At 58.9% G+C, this 15,454-nt stretch overlaps 1 protein-coding gene across 2 annotated transcripts in view; it reads left to right on the top strand.

Annotated features, from left to right (window-relative positions):
* The window catches only part of LINGO1 (leucine rich repeat and Ig domain containing 1), a 128,710-nt gene that overhangs the window by 102,249 nt on the left and 11,007 nt on the right, over nucleotides 1–15,454 (top strand). The window contains exon 1 of one of the 2 annotated variants that reach the window (XM_059482477.1): nucleotides 10,048–10,161. The exons of the other annotated variant lie outside the window; for it this stretch is intronic. Coding sequence (XP_059338460.1) covers nucleotides 10,156–10,161 — 6 coding nt within the window. The 5' untranslated portion in view covers nucleotides 10,048–10,155. Of the gene's footprint in view, nucleotides 1–10,047; nucleotides 10,162–15,454 lie in introns of those variants that run through there. 2 annotated transcript variants of the gene reach the window in all.

The following is a 15,454-nucleotide window of genomic DNA, read 5'->3' as shown; positions in this document are numbered from 1 at the left end:
CAGTGGGGGAGTTACCTGTGGGAAGGAGGATGTAGCAACAGAAGGTGTGGAGAGACTTCTCCCATCCCTGGGTTCCCTGTGTCACTGAGCCCTCCCTGTGAAATGGAGCCCAGAAGCTGCAAGACAAACATGAGAGAGCAGGAGGGACCACAGGGCTTGCCAGCCACTGCTGTCCTCCAGACAATTCCTCCACAGCACTGCCAGCTTGGAGAAGAGAGCGACTGCTGCCAGGACTCTGAGCCTCCTCTGGCAAGCCCTCCCAGCTGCAGACTTGCTCCAGGGTAACATGAGAGCTGCCCATGAAAACTGCCCCTTCCAGCTCCCTAAACCCCTGCTAAGATGCTGCTCCAGCATCATAAGAATTTTAGTTAATCCACTAATAGTCTTTTAATAAGTCGCCCAAACAAGAAAAGAGCCAAGAATAATCTGCGGTGCCTGGAGCTGTGTGGCTGTTTCATTAAAGCAGCTCTGTGAGCATCCTCAGTGCAGCAGCTGCACCCATCTCCCCCAGTGTTTCACACTCCCAGGACACTCTCAGCAGCTTTTCTGGCCCTTAGGAATGGTGACAAAGTGCTCTGGGGCAGACCAGGCACAGCCAGCACCCTGTGTCCCCTCCACACTGCAGAGGGAATGGGCACTGGGAGGACTGGAAGGGATGAGCACCCCCTGCTCATCCTGAGGCTGACAGGGCCAGGGGGATCTGTGCAGATCCCGGTGGGCACAGCAAGGTTGGCATCTGCAGTCAGTGCTGTCACACTGGGAAGAGCTGGGGGCTGTTGCTGGTTACACTGGTGTCAGATAAATTGCTCATGGGAACTGGAGATGCCCAGATTCAGTTTTTTTCTGTGGGTCTACCAGGCGTGCAGGACTCATGTCTCTCCTTCTCCCTCCAATCCTGTGCCTTGCACTTCCCTTTTGGCTCATCCTGGCCAGCTCCAGTGATCCTGGGTCTCTTGGGTCCTTCTTCCCATGCAAGTGTGGTCCAGCTCTGCCCAGGAACGGCAGAGAGCTGGAATGTCTTCCTCTCCCTTTACCCTCCCCAAGCTGGACAAAGGTTGTCTACCCATACATTGCAGCCCTGGGAAGGGTGCTCAGACCCCAAAGCTTTCACAAACATATCCATGTGGGTGAATTACCTGACCTGTGCCTCTGCTGTCATTTGAGCCCATCCAGCCATCCACAGTGCCCCCAGCCTGCTCCCAAGCCCATCAGCAGGGAAGGGAGGCTGTGGCCAAGCCCCTGTGTGGTCCCAGGAGGCAGCACAGGCAGCCCACATCCACCTCCATCTGCCATGGCGTCCAGAGGCACAGGCAGCCCCTGCACTACACACCTGGGCTCGGGGAGCCAGCCTGTGGCCTCCATCTGCTCTGTCTGTGGGGAGTGGGGCTGCACCACCAGTGCCCCTCCAACAGCTCAGTTCAGCTCTGGACAGCCTTGGGTGAAGGAGGGTCCTGGCAGTCCCTGCCCATGGAGGTTTAGGTGCTGAAAGGGCCCCTCTGTGCAGACCCAGTGCAATTTGGGGTTCAGCCCCCATGAGAACAAGGGGTCCCTTCCCCTGGAAGCCCAGTGTGGTGGGTGCTGATGGGGTGCTGGGGACCATCACCATGGGGCCCTTGCTGTGGAGTGGGGAATGCTGCCAGGAGCCAGAGGCTCCCCCTCCTTCCCTGCTCTGCTCTGCATGGGTTTGCTGTATTCTCACCTGATTAGTGGATTTGAAATACAGCCTTTGGCTTTGAGACCCAAAATAGATGTCAGGCTGTCTTTACTGCGCTGAAGGCTCCTTAGTATGTAAATCCCTCCCCAGCACGGTCGGTGCAGCATGGTGGGATGGCACCTCCAGGATCCCAGCGTTCCTGGGCATCCCCACCCCAGTGTCCTGCTGGGCAGGGCTTCCCCAGGCCCTGCTTGCAGGCCGTGGTGCAGTGGGGTGCTGGCACAGCCCCCGTGACAGGCACGTGTTAGGGATGGTGCTTTGTACCCTCCTCCACTCCCCCTTCTCCTGCATGGGACCCGGCAGGTTTCCAGGGAGCCACTGGGGCCAGCGGGCAGTGACATTTGTTTTGTCACTTACGCTGTCGTCACCAAAAAACCCTAAAAAATCTCTGCCTGGAGGGGAGAGCTGGGCCCGGTGACATTCGCTTCATCTCACAGCAGCTACCGCAGCCGGCAGCATCCCCAGGAACCGTGTGCTCTGTGCCGGGACAAACGAGCTCCGTGCTGCCTGCAGTGTCCCCCTGCTGGGCTCCAGCTGGGCACAGCCAGGACCTCCCCAGGGTCACAGACACCCCGTGCTACCACAGCCCCCCAGGAGCTGTGGGCTCTGTGGAGACCAGAGTGTGTTCATTTGGTGACATTATTGCTCGATACTTTTGCAGTGTTCCCTACCTTGTAGAGATTGAGTCAAAACCCAGCGCCTGAGGAACTGCCTCTATTAAACTGATGTTCATTAGAGTTGACTTGGTGCTACCTCATTAGGCTGCTGTAATTGAAGGAGTTAATTGATTATCAATAGTTTGAGTTCCCTCTCCTCATGCCCACAAGGCCCTACTGGGTGTTCTTCGGGGGCCAGCATTCATCATGAGGCTGGGACGTGCCTCAGTGCTGGCACTCACAGCTTGGGCTGCTCCGTGCGTCCCCGTCCCCGTGCTGCGCCCGTCGTGATGCCGGCAGCGTTTTCCGCGTGGGTCCTTTTGCGTTCAGCTTATTCATCCCCATTTGGCACTCGCTTCAAACTGTCTAAAATACTTCTGATGGCTCCCCTTTCCATGGCTGTTCTTTAATGCATATGTATTCTATTTGGAGAGGCTGCGTGTGGGGGTTTGGTGACTCTCTGCTGGGTGTGAAAGCAAAAGCAGAGCCTCCGAAGCAGCTGCTCCCCGAGCGGCTCCGTCCCGCAGCGCAGGGACAGGGGCACAGCCTGGGGGGGCCCGGCTGCCCGGCGGGGGCTGCGTGGCCACACTCGCACGCTGCTTCTCCTGAGCCTGGACCGACTCCCTCGCACAGACACGTGCTGCTGACTCAGTCACACCTCTGCTGTTTTTAGAGGTGGCCTTCTAACGTCCTGCCTCGTTCAGCAGAAAGCAGGGAGATGCTGTGCTTCCCCCAGCCAGCCTGAAAACACACCCCCTGCGCTCAGGAGCCACTCTTGGGCTGCACGTCCTGGCCCTCAGCTGCTGGAAATGGGACAGGCGTGGGTTTTGGAGTGAGAAAGGTCTGTGCTCAGCCCTCCTGCCATAGACATCTCTGCCTCCTGCCCTGTCCTGCCCTCAGAGTTCACCCTCGTGTAGCTGTCCTGCTGGGAGCAGTGCCCACAGCATCCTCAGGTACCCCCAGGAGCTGATGGTCCATTGCTGCACCCGGAAGGACCATGGGTGACATGGAAGTGGTGATGCTGCAGCAGGCAAGCTGGGAATGGAAAAAAGGATCCTTTCCATAGCTGCATCCTCACACCTCCACGAGGGCACAAGCAGGGCTCAGAAAGCCAGAGGATAAAGCTGCCACAGGTCATCTATCTGCTGTCAGATTTTTTTTTTAGCCAAATTTAGGCCTGCCCCAGCTCAGGGTCTGTGCGGCATCACAGGTGACAGCACAGACAGCGAGGTGGGAGGTAGACAAGCCAGGAGGAAACCGTTGCTCCCCAACTTCGTTAGCTTTAACTAACGAGCTGTTTATAGGAGTGACATGACACCTGCTTTCCTCTTTATAAATTCAATAATTTATGAAAGGTATTAAAGGCAAAACAGCCTCCTGGATAAAGGCTGTGATGCGTGTACGCTGGGTATTAGCCAGACGGGACAATGAGCTACACTTGAATAACACACGAAGATATTTACCCGCTCCCTCTATAAATTATTAACGGGCTTTTTTGCACGTAATTACATGAGCTTTTATGTTTCTCACTCCCTGCTTTTAATCCTTTTTGGAATGGTGCCAGTCATTTATAAGAGGAGCTGAGCAAACAGCAAGTGCTGTGGCTGGGTTTGGGGCAGGGTTTGGGGTCGCTGCAGATGATGGAGATGCAGGAAGGGGCATGGTTGTGAGCCCATCCCGCTGGGCACGGGGCACACCCCGCAGGGAGGGACACAAACAGTGGGGCTGGGATGGGTTTGGCCCCAGCATGAGGTGCTTTTCCTCCGTGTGGCTTTGGGGAGGTGCCTGTGGGAAAGTGCAGACAGGCTCCAGTGTTTTAAACACCCTCCAACTGTGCGTGCAAATCAATTACATGCAGATGTAATTGGGCATGCAAATGTCACTGGGAGGCTGTTTACATGTGCAGCGTACATTAGAGGAGCACGTATGTGTGCAAAGGAACACTGAGGATATTAGTAATAATATCCTGAGACACCCTGAGAGTGTCCTGGTGCTGGGTCTGCTACTGCTCCTTCTCCAGCTTGGCCTTCAGGGAGCAGAGCTCCCTCCTTACCCTGCCCCATGCCAGACCCCCCTTCCCTGGCTGATGTGTTTGCTCCCAGGCCTGCGCCCAGCAGGGCAGCCCAGCTCCCCTTTGCTCCCCATGCTCCTCCCCATGCAGCCCCAGCTGAGCCCTGCCCATCTCAGCCTGCCACACCAGGCAGGGGCCAAGCTTCTTTTGAACATTAAGATGAACATTTCATCCCCTTCAAGCACCCTGACCCCCTTCTCTTAGTTGCCAAGTATTTGTGAGTCAGCCCCAGCAGAATGGTGCCCACATCACCTCCCCATCGTCTGTGCCCAGCACAGCCTTTGCTTTTTCAGTGTGGGCAATTGACAGGACTCCTGTCCTCCATACTCACAGCTCTCTCCAAGCCCTCTCTCCTTTGTGCCAAATTCTTTAATCATTGCTCTTTGTCCTGTTGTGCAGCTCCTATTCTTACACCAAGCTTTTAAAAAGCTGTCACTGTCATAAATTCCTTGTCCCAGAAATTATCTTTCATCTCCTGAACGTGGGCAACAATAGGCACTGAGGTGCTTGATATTATTAATACCTTCTATATATGTGTCAATGGGCTTAAGAACTTAATGGAGCCTTTTCCCTCAGCCCTTCATGCCACGTGTTTGGGCTGCTTGACAGAGCAGTCAAGTTATCAGTGCTTGACTCAGGCTGACATGAGGACATGTGGCCTCTCTGCATTCCAGAACATTGCATGGAAAGGCCTAATTTCCACACCCAGAATTCCAATTGGTCAGGGTGGACAGTGCCCTGGCAGAGACGTGGATGAGCTGAGCGGAGGCAGACCCTGTGTTTCATGGAGGTCATGTCATGATTTGAGATGTGCAAGGCATGACCACAGCATCTCCTACCTCTCAGCTCGCTTTCAGTTGGACACAGAGCTGGAGATGGGTCCAGCCACGCACCTGCAGCCTCCAGCAAGTGAGGGTGTGGTGGGGACAGTGGAGGGATCCCCTCCACAGCCCCAGCCCATGTCCAGGGGGACATTCTGTGGCTCCTGCCACTGCTGTCCCAAGTGAATGGCTGGTGGTCAAAGAATTTTGGGGTGATTCTGCTCCAAATCAATAAGCTGACCAGAGCAGGGAGCAGTACAAGGCAGTACAGAGAGAAACATTATGATAATGCTTGATAAGGATCCTCAGTTTCACTGAGGAGCAGCCATACAATGTGGAATTTGGATTCCCTCCAGCTGATAATGAGAAGCCACTGGACTGACTCAGCCTGCTGTGAGGAGGCACCAGCACACATCCAGATGGCCGTGGGGACGGGGGAGCAGGAATATCCTGCCTTGCCTCTTCATCCCACTCCCCCCACACACCCTGAAATGTCACCACCTCCAAGGGAGAACGTGATCGGGGAGCACGTTTCTCCCTGACTGCATCCGCAGGGGTCCGGTGGAGCAGCCATGCTCAGGAACAGGGGTTCCTCAGGAACAGGGGTTCCTCAGGAATGAGGGTTCCTCAGGAACAGGGGTTCCTCAGGAACAGGGGGTTCCTCAGGATAGGGGTTCTTCAGGAACAAGGGTTCCTCAGGAATGAGGGTTCCTCAGGAACAGGGGTCCTCAGGAATGAGGGTTCTTCAGGAATGAGGGTTCCTCAGGAGCAGGGGTTCTTCAGGAACAGCCATCCTTAGGAATAGGAGTTCCTCAGGAGCAGGTCCTGCTGCCCGCAGTGCTGAGCAGGGCAGGGGAGCTCTGTGTCCATGCGATGTGCAAGGCACGCACAAGAATCAGGGTGACCTTTCCTCCCTGTCCCGAGCAGCCAGGAGATGATGGTGCCTTCTCCAGGCAGTGGTCAGGACTGGCAGGAGGAAGGAGCTGGTTGCAGGTGAGCCCAGGGCCATGTGAGGACCCTCCTCTGCTCTCCTGTCCGGATGTGCAGGGGCAGAGCAGGGCCTGCCTCCCCCGTGCCTGCTGCCGAGGGAGGAGCAGGAGGGGCCGACAGCCGATCTGGCGCTCCCAGAGCCGGCGCTGGCAGTACTTCAAGGTGTGGTACATCTTATCTCTGCCTGGCATTTGCATGTATTTTCTCAGCTCAGCTTGTTATGACAAAAGTGTGAAAATCTGAAAGAAAAGGAATGATAATAATAATGGGAGTAATTAAAATCCACCTCCCTCCTGCCAGCTCGGCCCTTTCTAGACCTCTTGCAGCATTCCTGGACACATGCACTGCATCCAAAGGAGGGAGCAGGTCCTGGGTGTCTCCCCCGAGGGGCAGCTCAGTTCCCACTGCCCAGGTGCCTCAGCAGTGTGCAGGTGCTGCCTCTCCAGGAGGGATCTGAGAGCAGGGATAAACTCCTGCCTCGTGCCAGCAGAAGGGAACCATCTGCCACAGCCCGTTATCATCCCAGGATGGCAGTGGCAAAGAGCTGGAGCATCTGTCTGAGGGACAAGCCCCTGCAGATGGACACCCAAATGTTCCTGCCATTCCCTGCAGGTTTTACAGAAGAACATGTTCAACGAGGGCGTGTGAGCCGAGCTGCTCTGCAGCATCCAGGGGCTGCACACAGGTCAGCACAGGATACTGGCATCTCCAGGGCTGGGGCACTGGGGGTCACTCCAGGCTGCAAAAAGGAGGTTGACCCAGTTGAGGGGCTGACCCAAAACAGCTGGAGTTGGTCTCTACAACATGGTGGAGGCCAGTAAAGGTGATGGGAGAGGGAAGAAAGGCGTGTTAGCTGCAAAGCTGTCAGCTGCACATTGCTACGGGCTGTTAGTGGGGACAGGAGGGGGTGGTACTTCCAGTGAGGCTTGGTTGTGGGCTTGTGGCTGTCCCCAGCACACTGTCACCCGTGCTACAACACCTCAGGGACATTAACAGTAAGCTCAGCAGTTGTGATGGGTCAATAAATGCAGAACATTGGAGCCTTTGGGGCTTCTGAGCAGGGGCCCATGCAGTTCCTCCAGCAGACACCAGCAGGGTTCACTGCTGCCAGGATCTGCCTTTGCCCAAAGTGTCCTTGAGGCTGCTGGGGTGAGGAAGTGTTGCCCATGAGGTGGGCTGAGGATTAAAGAGAGAAAAACCCAATTGGCAGTGCTGCTCCTTGGGCAGGTTGGTTGCGCTGGCTGCTCTTACACTCTGGCACTGTGGGCAAGGGCCTTGGGGCTGCAGCTGAGAGAGCAGCTCTCAGGTCATGTTTTTTTCTCTTCCCCTCATGTCTCCTCACCCTGGCCAAAATGCACAGTGTAGCTGTCAAAGCAAACAGGGCTGTGCCCTGCTGCCATTCCTGGACCACCCGTGCTGCCCTGACCTCTCCTGCTGCCCCTGGTCCCTGCACCCAGGTCCAAAATCACAGAGCCATAGAATGGTTTGCATTGGAAGAGGTCTCAAAGATCCTCTAGTTCCCAACTCCTGCCATGAGCAGGGACACCTTCCACCTTCCCAGGCTGCTCAGGGCCCATTCAAGCTGGCTTTGGACCCTTCCAGGGAAGGGAATCACGCTGAGGGCACACAAAAGGCAGGGTTTGCACGGGACTGCTCTGTAGCAGAGGTGTGCACGGATGCCCTGTCAGCCCAAAAGCTCATCCCTGCTCCTGCACACGCAGTGCCCGTCCTGTGCCGCTCGGCTCGCTCCCAGGGCGGGGATGGCCGCGGAGCCGAGGTGGGAAAGACGGTCTTGGAAGGCCCCCTGCTTCCAGGCAGCGCATAGCATCACTCTCACACGCCACCAGCGCTGCGTGCATGGCGTACTTGCCGTGTCTTTGTGCAAGGGCTGAGGTGAAATTTCCCCCCTCACACACCAACAATTCCAGGAATTATTCCCGAGTGTTACTTCTGAATACGCCGTGCCCTGCACTTTAGCGGGGCTTTAACGGGGCAGGGGGAACGGAAGCATTAGAAACGGCATTCAGAGCTCTTAGCCTGTCTTTTGTCCTCTGTTTGTTTTTTTCTGGCCGCATTCAGATTGCCGGCTTTGTCTGTGTTTGTGAAGTGCTATTAACATCGATGGCATTGCTGCCATAGCCGTAACAATAAGAGGAATCGATCCGCGCCGAGTAAAGGTCTGAGGAGCGCTGAGAGCGGCCAGGCTGAGTTTCCTTGGTGGCAGGAGGAGAGCTCGTGCACCAACACACGCCTTGTCCCCCACGGTGTTCCGTGCCACGGGGATGCTGTGCCCGGGCCCCCGCAGGGACACACCTGACGGTGCCCACCGTGCCAGCCGAGCCGGGGGCTGTGCCCGTGGGAGCCGAGCGGGAGCTGCAGTGATTCAGCCGCCGAGTTCACCGTGCCCACCCTTTGTTTATTCCTCCTCTGTGCCAGGCGGGAGGATAACGGGGATAGCGTTACCCAGAACGGGGCTCCGCGGAGGCAGCAGCCTCTGCCCGAGTGCCAGGAGGGGCTCGAGTTTCCCGGGGCTTGCAGAGACGAGCTTGGGATGGCCTCTCCTGTGCGATGGCCTCCCCCAGCCTGCCATGAAGCGCAGGAGAGGCCTGGGGCCAGCTCAAAAGCTCTCACTTGCTCAAAAGCCGTTCAAGGGAAGGCTCATGGGACCCAATCAAGAGACTCGTGGCCCCAGCCCGTGCTACTGCCGAGCGCGCTGGTGCCCCTGCCTTGGGTCCGCCTTGGCCGGCAGCCAGGGACAGCTGGGGAGAAGCTGGACAGGGCAGGAGGCACCCCAGGAGAGCCCAGCCCAGAGGAAGCAGGAAGGGAAAGTGCACATTACAGGCAAAGTTTGTGTCCATTATTGCTGGAGAAACCAGCCTCGGCTGCGAGAGCCAGCGCTGGGCAAATCCAACGCTGCTGGATAAAGAGTGTCCACGAATGAAGCGGGGAGCGGTGGGCAGTGCTCGGGAAGTCGTGCATTAGTTCTGAATGAAAGGCCAAGGGCTCAGCATGGACCCTCCGAGGGGGCTTTGGGATCGCCAGGTCCCCCACCTGTCCTCGGAGGCGTCCCCTCAGCGCTCGCAGCCCTGTCCCTCTATGTGCCGGGGAGGGGGACAGTGTAAAGGGAGCAAAGCGCAGTGCTGAGGGAGCTGCTGTAGGACGGACCCTCCGGAATCCTCAGGGTAGCCCGGCTCCGTCTCCCGGCGGACGCGGGGAGGGCTGGGCACCGACGCGACGGTGACGGGCAGAGCTCCGCTGCTCCGTCCTCTGCGGGCAGCGAGGCTGCACCGGCGGCGGCGGGGCGGGGGCTGCGAGGGCCCCCGTCCATCGACCGGCCCCGGTTGGCGGGGGAGCCATCCCCGCTCCCCCCTCCCGCAGCCCCGGGGACCCGCACCCCCCGCGCGGAGCGGGGGCGGCGGCGGGAGGAGGGACCGGCCGCGGCCGCCGCTGCCGCGCTCGCCGCTCCGCGCACCGCCCCGCACCCGCCGGCGGCTCCTCCCGGAGGGGAGGCGGGGGCCGGCGGCACCCGGCCCGGCCCCGCCGCGGCAGACCCGGCCGGCGGAGCGGGCGTGCGGAGCCCGGGCCGAGCCAGCCGCCCGCCCGCCCGCGGGGGCGATGCCGCCGCCCCAAAGCGCCGCCGGCCGCCCGGGCGCGGAGGGCAGGGAACCGCCGGCAGCGCGGCCCTAGGGCGGCCCCGGCGGGGCCCCGTGCCCAGCCCGGCCCGGCCCGGCCCTCCCTCCCCCGGGCGCGGGACTGGGGGGCGGCCCGGCCCCGGGAGCGCCGCCGCCGCTCCGTGTGCTGTCGCTGCGGAGAGGGGGAGCTGCGCTACTGCAGGTGGAGGTTTGGCGGGGGGGCCGGGGGAGATGCCATTTCTGACCGAAGGAGATCGCCGGCGAGGATGAGATGCGGGTAAGCGGGACCGGGGACCGGAGCGGGGCACGGGGCTGGCGGGACCGGCGGGGTGGGGGCTCCGCGGCCCCGGGACGGCTCCGCCGCGCTGTCCCGGGGCCGGAGCCGCTCCGGTGCGGAGGGCGCGGGGCTGGAACTTGGTGCGTGCCCCGGGCTGCGGGGGAGCCGGGAGCTCCGGGAGCTGCCGCCCTCCAGCCCCGCCGGTGCGGATGCTGCCGCCTCCTCGCCCCGCTGTGCCCGGGCGCTCCCCTCTGCCCGTCCCCTCCCCGCACCGTTCCCGCAGCCTCGGCGCAGCCCCTGCGGGAGCTACGGACCAGGCGGGGTCGGGGATCGGGGCCGGGGTCCCAGCGGGCGGGCTGGGGCTGTATCCTGATGGGGAGTGTCCTCCTCCTGTCCCGGTAGTTCCCGGGTGAATTGGCCGGCCTGGAGCAGATGCCTTGTTCAGGTAGGAAAAGGATTGTCTGGACAGCGCTACCCTCCGGGGCTGGCGGGGGAGCAGGGATCAGCCTCAGGCTGGCTGTGCCCATCTGCTGCCCAGCAAGGGTTAACTCGAGAGGAGGAATTGTTCCTCTGCCCATCCCCAAAGCAGAGGCAGTAAGGGTTAAAGCCGGGCAGGGAGAGCTCTCCAGCCCTGAGATTGGAGGCAGGAGTCATGGGGAAGGGGTATTTTTCAGGGCAGGGGTTCACCTCTCTGTCAGCAGCCCCCCAGCCTGGAGATAGGTGAGTCGGGACGTGGGGAGCTCATGGCGGGAGGGTGATTCGGTGATTCCTCAGGCTCCGGAAGGGCTCGGGGGGCTCTGAAGGGTCCCCCCTGCCTGGGCTCAGCTCCACACCCCGGAGCCAGGAGCCAACCCAGAGAGCTGGAGATGCTGGGCCAGGGTCAGGCTGCGGGTGCGGGCTCTGCCCTCGGTTTGTGTCTGGCAGAAAAAGAAGCGGTTCATGTTAAAGGAGCTGCCCAGGGCAGTGGGGAATGCGCGGATGCCCAGGAGCCTGCTTGGCTGAAGGGCTCTGGGAGCCCTCCCGGGCGGTGCCGGTGCTTGTTGCTCTCCGTTACTGTGTGTGGGTTATTGGATTTTTCACCTTGCGCCTTGGATGTATAAATAGCCCGAGTGATGGGCAGAGGCACGACTCGATCCAGGTGCTGGAGGTGTCACCTCCGAGAAGGAATGGGAGCGTTGGTGCCGCGGAGGGGATTTGCTCGGGGAGGGAGGGCGAGCGTGGGCACGGGTGGGATCGGGGCTGCTCGGGCTGGTTGGCGTCGCCGAGGCTCTGCTGCCTCTCCCTGCCTGTCCCTGCCCAGCTGCCGTCCCAGCCATCGCCATCCGCGCTCCTTCCCAGCAAACGCCTTCTCCAGCGAGCGACTGTGGCCGCTGGCCGGCAGCAGGGGATCGGTGTGACAGCCCCGCTGCTCTCCCGACTCGCGGGGGGAAGTTCGGGCATTCCGGGAAGAGCCCCACTCTATGGATCTCCCTCCATCTCCCGTTCCTCTGCACCACCTCCAGAGCCCAGCTGTGGTTCTGCAATGATACCCCTTCCACAGCCCCATCCCAGCCCTCCTGCCAGCCTTAACCCTCTCCTCGCTGCTCTGCACCTTGCAGCAGCCCTGACCTGACCTTCACGCACGCTGGAGCAGCAGTGTGGCCGTGCCTGAGCCATCTCCTCCAGCACGGGGCTGCACGGACCTACAGGACTGCCCAGCCCATCCCCACCCAAAGGCATTGTCCCAGCCCCTATCCCACCCATCCCCACCCTCAGGCAGCTATCCCAGCCCATCTCCACCCTAAGGCACTATCCCAGCCCCTATCCCAGCCCATCCCCACCCTAAGGCACTATTCCAGCCCTATCCCACCTATCCCCACCCTCAGGCAGCTATCCCAGCCCATCCCCATCCTAAGGCAGCTATCCCAGCCCATCCCCACCCAAAGGCACTATCCCAGCCCCTATCCCAGCCCATCCCACCCTAAGGCACTATTCCAGCCCCTATCCCAGCCCATCCCCACCCTAAGGCACTATTCCGGCCCCTATCCCAGCCCATCCCACCCTAAGGCACTATTCCAGCCCTATCCCACCCATCCCCATCCTAAGGCAGCTATCCCAGCCCATCTCCACCCAAAGGCACTGTCCCAGCCCCTATCCCAGCCCATCTCCACCCAAAGGCACTATTCCAGCCCCTATCCCAGCCCATCCCTATCTCACAGCAGCCCACCTCCACCCCATGACAGCTGCCCCAGCCCATTTGCACCTTACAGCTGCTATCCCAGCCTGTCCCCACCCCAACAGCAGCTATCCCAGCCAGCACCACTGCCCAAACCATTCTTCCCCCTGCTTCTTCCCTGTCCTGCACCTCTTGCAGGTGGGGTGGCCGGAGCAGCCGTGCCTGTCCCAGCTCCTCTCCCAGCAGGGTGGGCTGGGGCACAGCAGGAGTGGCTGGGTTGGCTCTGCCTGCTCACCTGCTGCTCCTGGCTCCCTCCTGGATGCCGTGGAGGAGAGGGGGCCTCTGGAGCTCTCACGATGAGCAAGGCCAAGAGGGAGATGTGCCCCTGGGCTAAAGCCTCCATGTCTCCCCACAGAGAGTTTCCCCATAGCAGCTGCCTGCTCCAGGGCTCAGGCAGCCCCAGCTGGGTCCCCTGGAACAGGCAGGAGGTGACTGGAGAGGACAGTGGAGCTGCTTTTACAGCTCCTGGGGAAGCATTAGGTTTTGCAGGCCTTCTTGTGGACGGATTAATTACTCAACAAATGGCTGTGCCACTGTAACACCGTACTGTGCTGCAGTTACTCTACACCTGTAATGTAATTACTGTGTGATACCTCTAATTACCACTGTTTCCTGGAAGGTTAACAGCATCACTGAAGGACTTCTGTTTCCTTTAGTGTCCTGCTTCACATAGCCACAGTAGCACTGCTGAAGTTAGTGCTGCTCCATGTAAGTGACAAGCATAAAATCCTCTGACTTGAGACTTTAATTCAGGGGTTGATAAATCACTTTATAATAACACCACAATTATAGTGTAATTACAGTTGTTGGATTATAAAACACAACACAACCTGTTGGGGCTCAGTGAGGTACATTGGATGACCACTGGGTGCTGCTGTTTGGTGGGACCCTGTCCTTGGAGGCAGAGTTGGCAATGGGCACATGGAAAACACCCAAATGTTCCCAGCTTGGCCAGGGTGGGTGTTTGGTCTCTCCAACACACCCAGTGCACTGAGTCAGCAGCTCTCCTTTGTTCTCTGCTGAGCCTCGAGCAGGGTTCAAGCAGAAATGGCTTTTGGTGGGAAAAGAGCCAGAAGAGCTTTTCAGGTAGCTGGGATGAGAGAGAAAAGGGCTCCAAATGTTTAACTCAAATCAAACAACCCAAGAAAAACAAAGGGAGAAAGAAACGGAGGGCCATGACCTCAATTTTCTTCTTAGTCAATTTTTTCCAGTTTCTTTCCAGAAGGAGAGTAAAAATTGGAACTTTTGGCAGGGAATGGCTGTGGGGAGAGAGATCTCTGTGCCTCTGCACCGTGTGACCGTGCCTGGGGACATGCCTTACTCCCAGCCAGTGCTGGTGGCTGTTGGAGCCTGCTGCCTGTTGGGCAGTGCCAGGGCGTGTGTGACACAGAGGGGACGGGGCTGTCTGGGCATGGGGCTTGCTTGGGGAAGGGACAAACACCAGCCAGAGTCCCCCTTCCTGTGCTTCCCCAGCCCCCAGGCACTGCCAGCAGCGTGGTGTGGCCTCTGTCCCTTGTCACCAGGAGGAGGCTGGGTGGCACAGAGGTGTCTGTGTCTGAGTAGGGTTAATTGTCAGCTTGACCCGGGCAATTGAATAAATGGTGATAAATGTCACTGAGGGTGACACCATCATCATCATCTCCCCTTCCCAGGCAGGGAGAGTGTGGCTCTCTCCATCCCTGGGGACAGGAGGTCACACCAGTGTGGCTTGGGAAGGGGGGATAGTGGGGGGAGCACCCTGCCTTGAGCAGAGACCCCAAGCATTGTGCTGGGGTGAATCCTGGGTGATTCCCACCTTCGGGAACGGCCAATGGGACCTCTCTGGGCCTGCATGGGGTGCATGGAGTGTATTGGTGCAGCTTGGCTGTGTTGGGAGCCCTGCCATGAGCCCCACCCGTGGCTCAGGCCTCCCTCTGGCCTCACCAACACCTTGGCCACCATCCCTTGCCCCTCCCATGCCCTGCCCCATCCAGACAGCATCTCCTGCCTGAGTAAGGATCAGGCAGGGCAGCAGGTCACTGTCCTGTCACAGGGGCCGGGGAGCTTGGCTTTGTTTTGCTCATTCTCATGGTGAAGCACAGACATGGTTCTGTTTAACCATCCTGCATGGTTTTTTCCATCATTTTATTCATGTGTCAGTGCTGGTCAGTGCCTTGGCATCCTGCAATGGATGTATGTACAGTGAGCTTTCCTCTCCTGAGTGTCCTGGCAGAGGCCAAAGGCTTTCCCCACTGAAGCACTTGTGTCCTTTGTCTCAGGTCATTGTCCTGAGGTGGGGACAGTCCTTGGCTGAGCTGGAGGGTCTCCACAGGGAGCAGGGACAGAGTGAGGAGGTGCAGGACTGGGCTGTGCCTTCCAGGACAGGATTCCTGTGCTCCAGCATTGTCCAAGGGATGCTCAAATAGCAAAATGCCTGTGGTTGCCATCAGACTGGGCTGACCTCTGCCCTGGGGGTCAGGCTGGCCATGGCTCCCTGGGGCTGTGCCCCTGAGCACCCACCCTGCCCTTGGGGATGTGAGGTTCCTGATGCAGCCCACCCCACACAGCCCTCCCTTCCCTGGCAGCCCTTCCCCTCCCCCCATATTGCTATTAGTTATAGCTGTAGGACCCACAATTACTCATTTTTTTGTCATTTCTATTCTGTTTCTTCATCAAAATGCAAAACATTAAATATCGCTCTGGTAATTATGGTTAATTTCATAACCTGCACCTTAATTGGATTGGTCTCTGATGGGGAATTCTCGTAGGAGGGAGAAGCAGAAATATTTTGACGTGATCTATTCTTTCAGCTCTTTGTTTGGATTTGAGATGTCGAGTGTGAAATGGGAAACAACCGATTTAGACCTCAGAGGCAACCTGGGGGTGGTGAGCAAAGCCTGAGCATTCCAGAAGTACTTCTCACCCTCCAGCAGCCAAACCTCTCCCTCCTGTACCCAAACCCAGCCTTTCTCCACCCCTCCTTTGGATTGGGAATAGTCACAGAGAGCCAGGTCCATCTGGTCTACCAAAAATGTGAGCCTGAGGAGCCAGGGATACATCACAGTAAGCACTGGCCTGGTGCCCTGTTCTGCTGGCCAG

The sequence above is a fragment of the Ammospiza nelsoni genome, chromosome 14, assembly GCF_027579445.1.
Source record: "Ammospiza nelsoni isolate bAmmNel1 chromosome 14, bAmmNel1.pri, whole genome shotgun sequence".
NCBI classification, from domain to species: domain Eukaryota; kingdom Metazoa; phylum Chordata; class Aves; order Passeriformes; family Passerellidae; genus Ammospiza; species Ammospiza nelsoni.
Note: the sequence above shows the minus strand (reverse complement) of the source record. Positions and strands in the feature narration are given on the sequence as shown.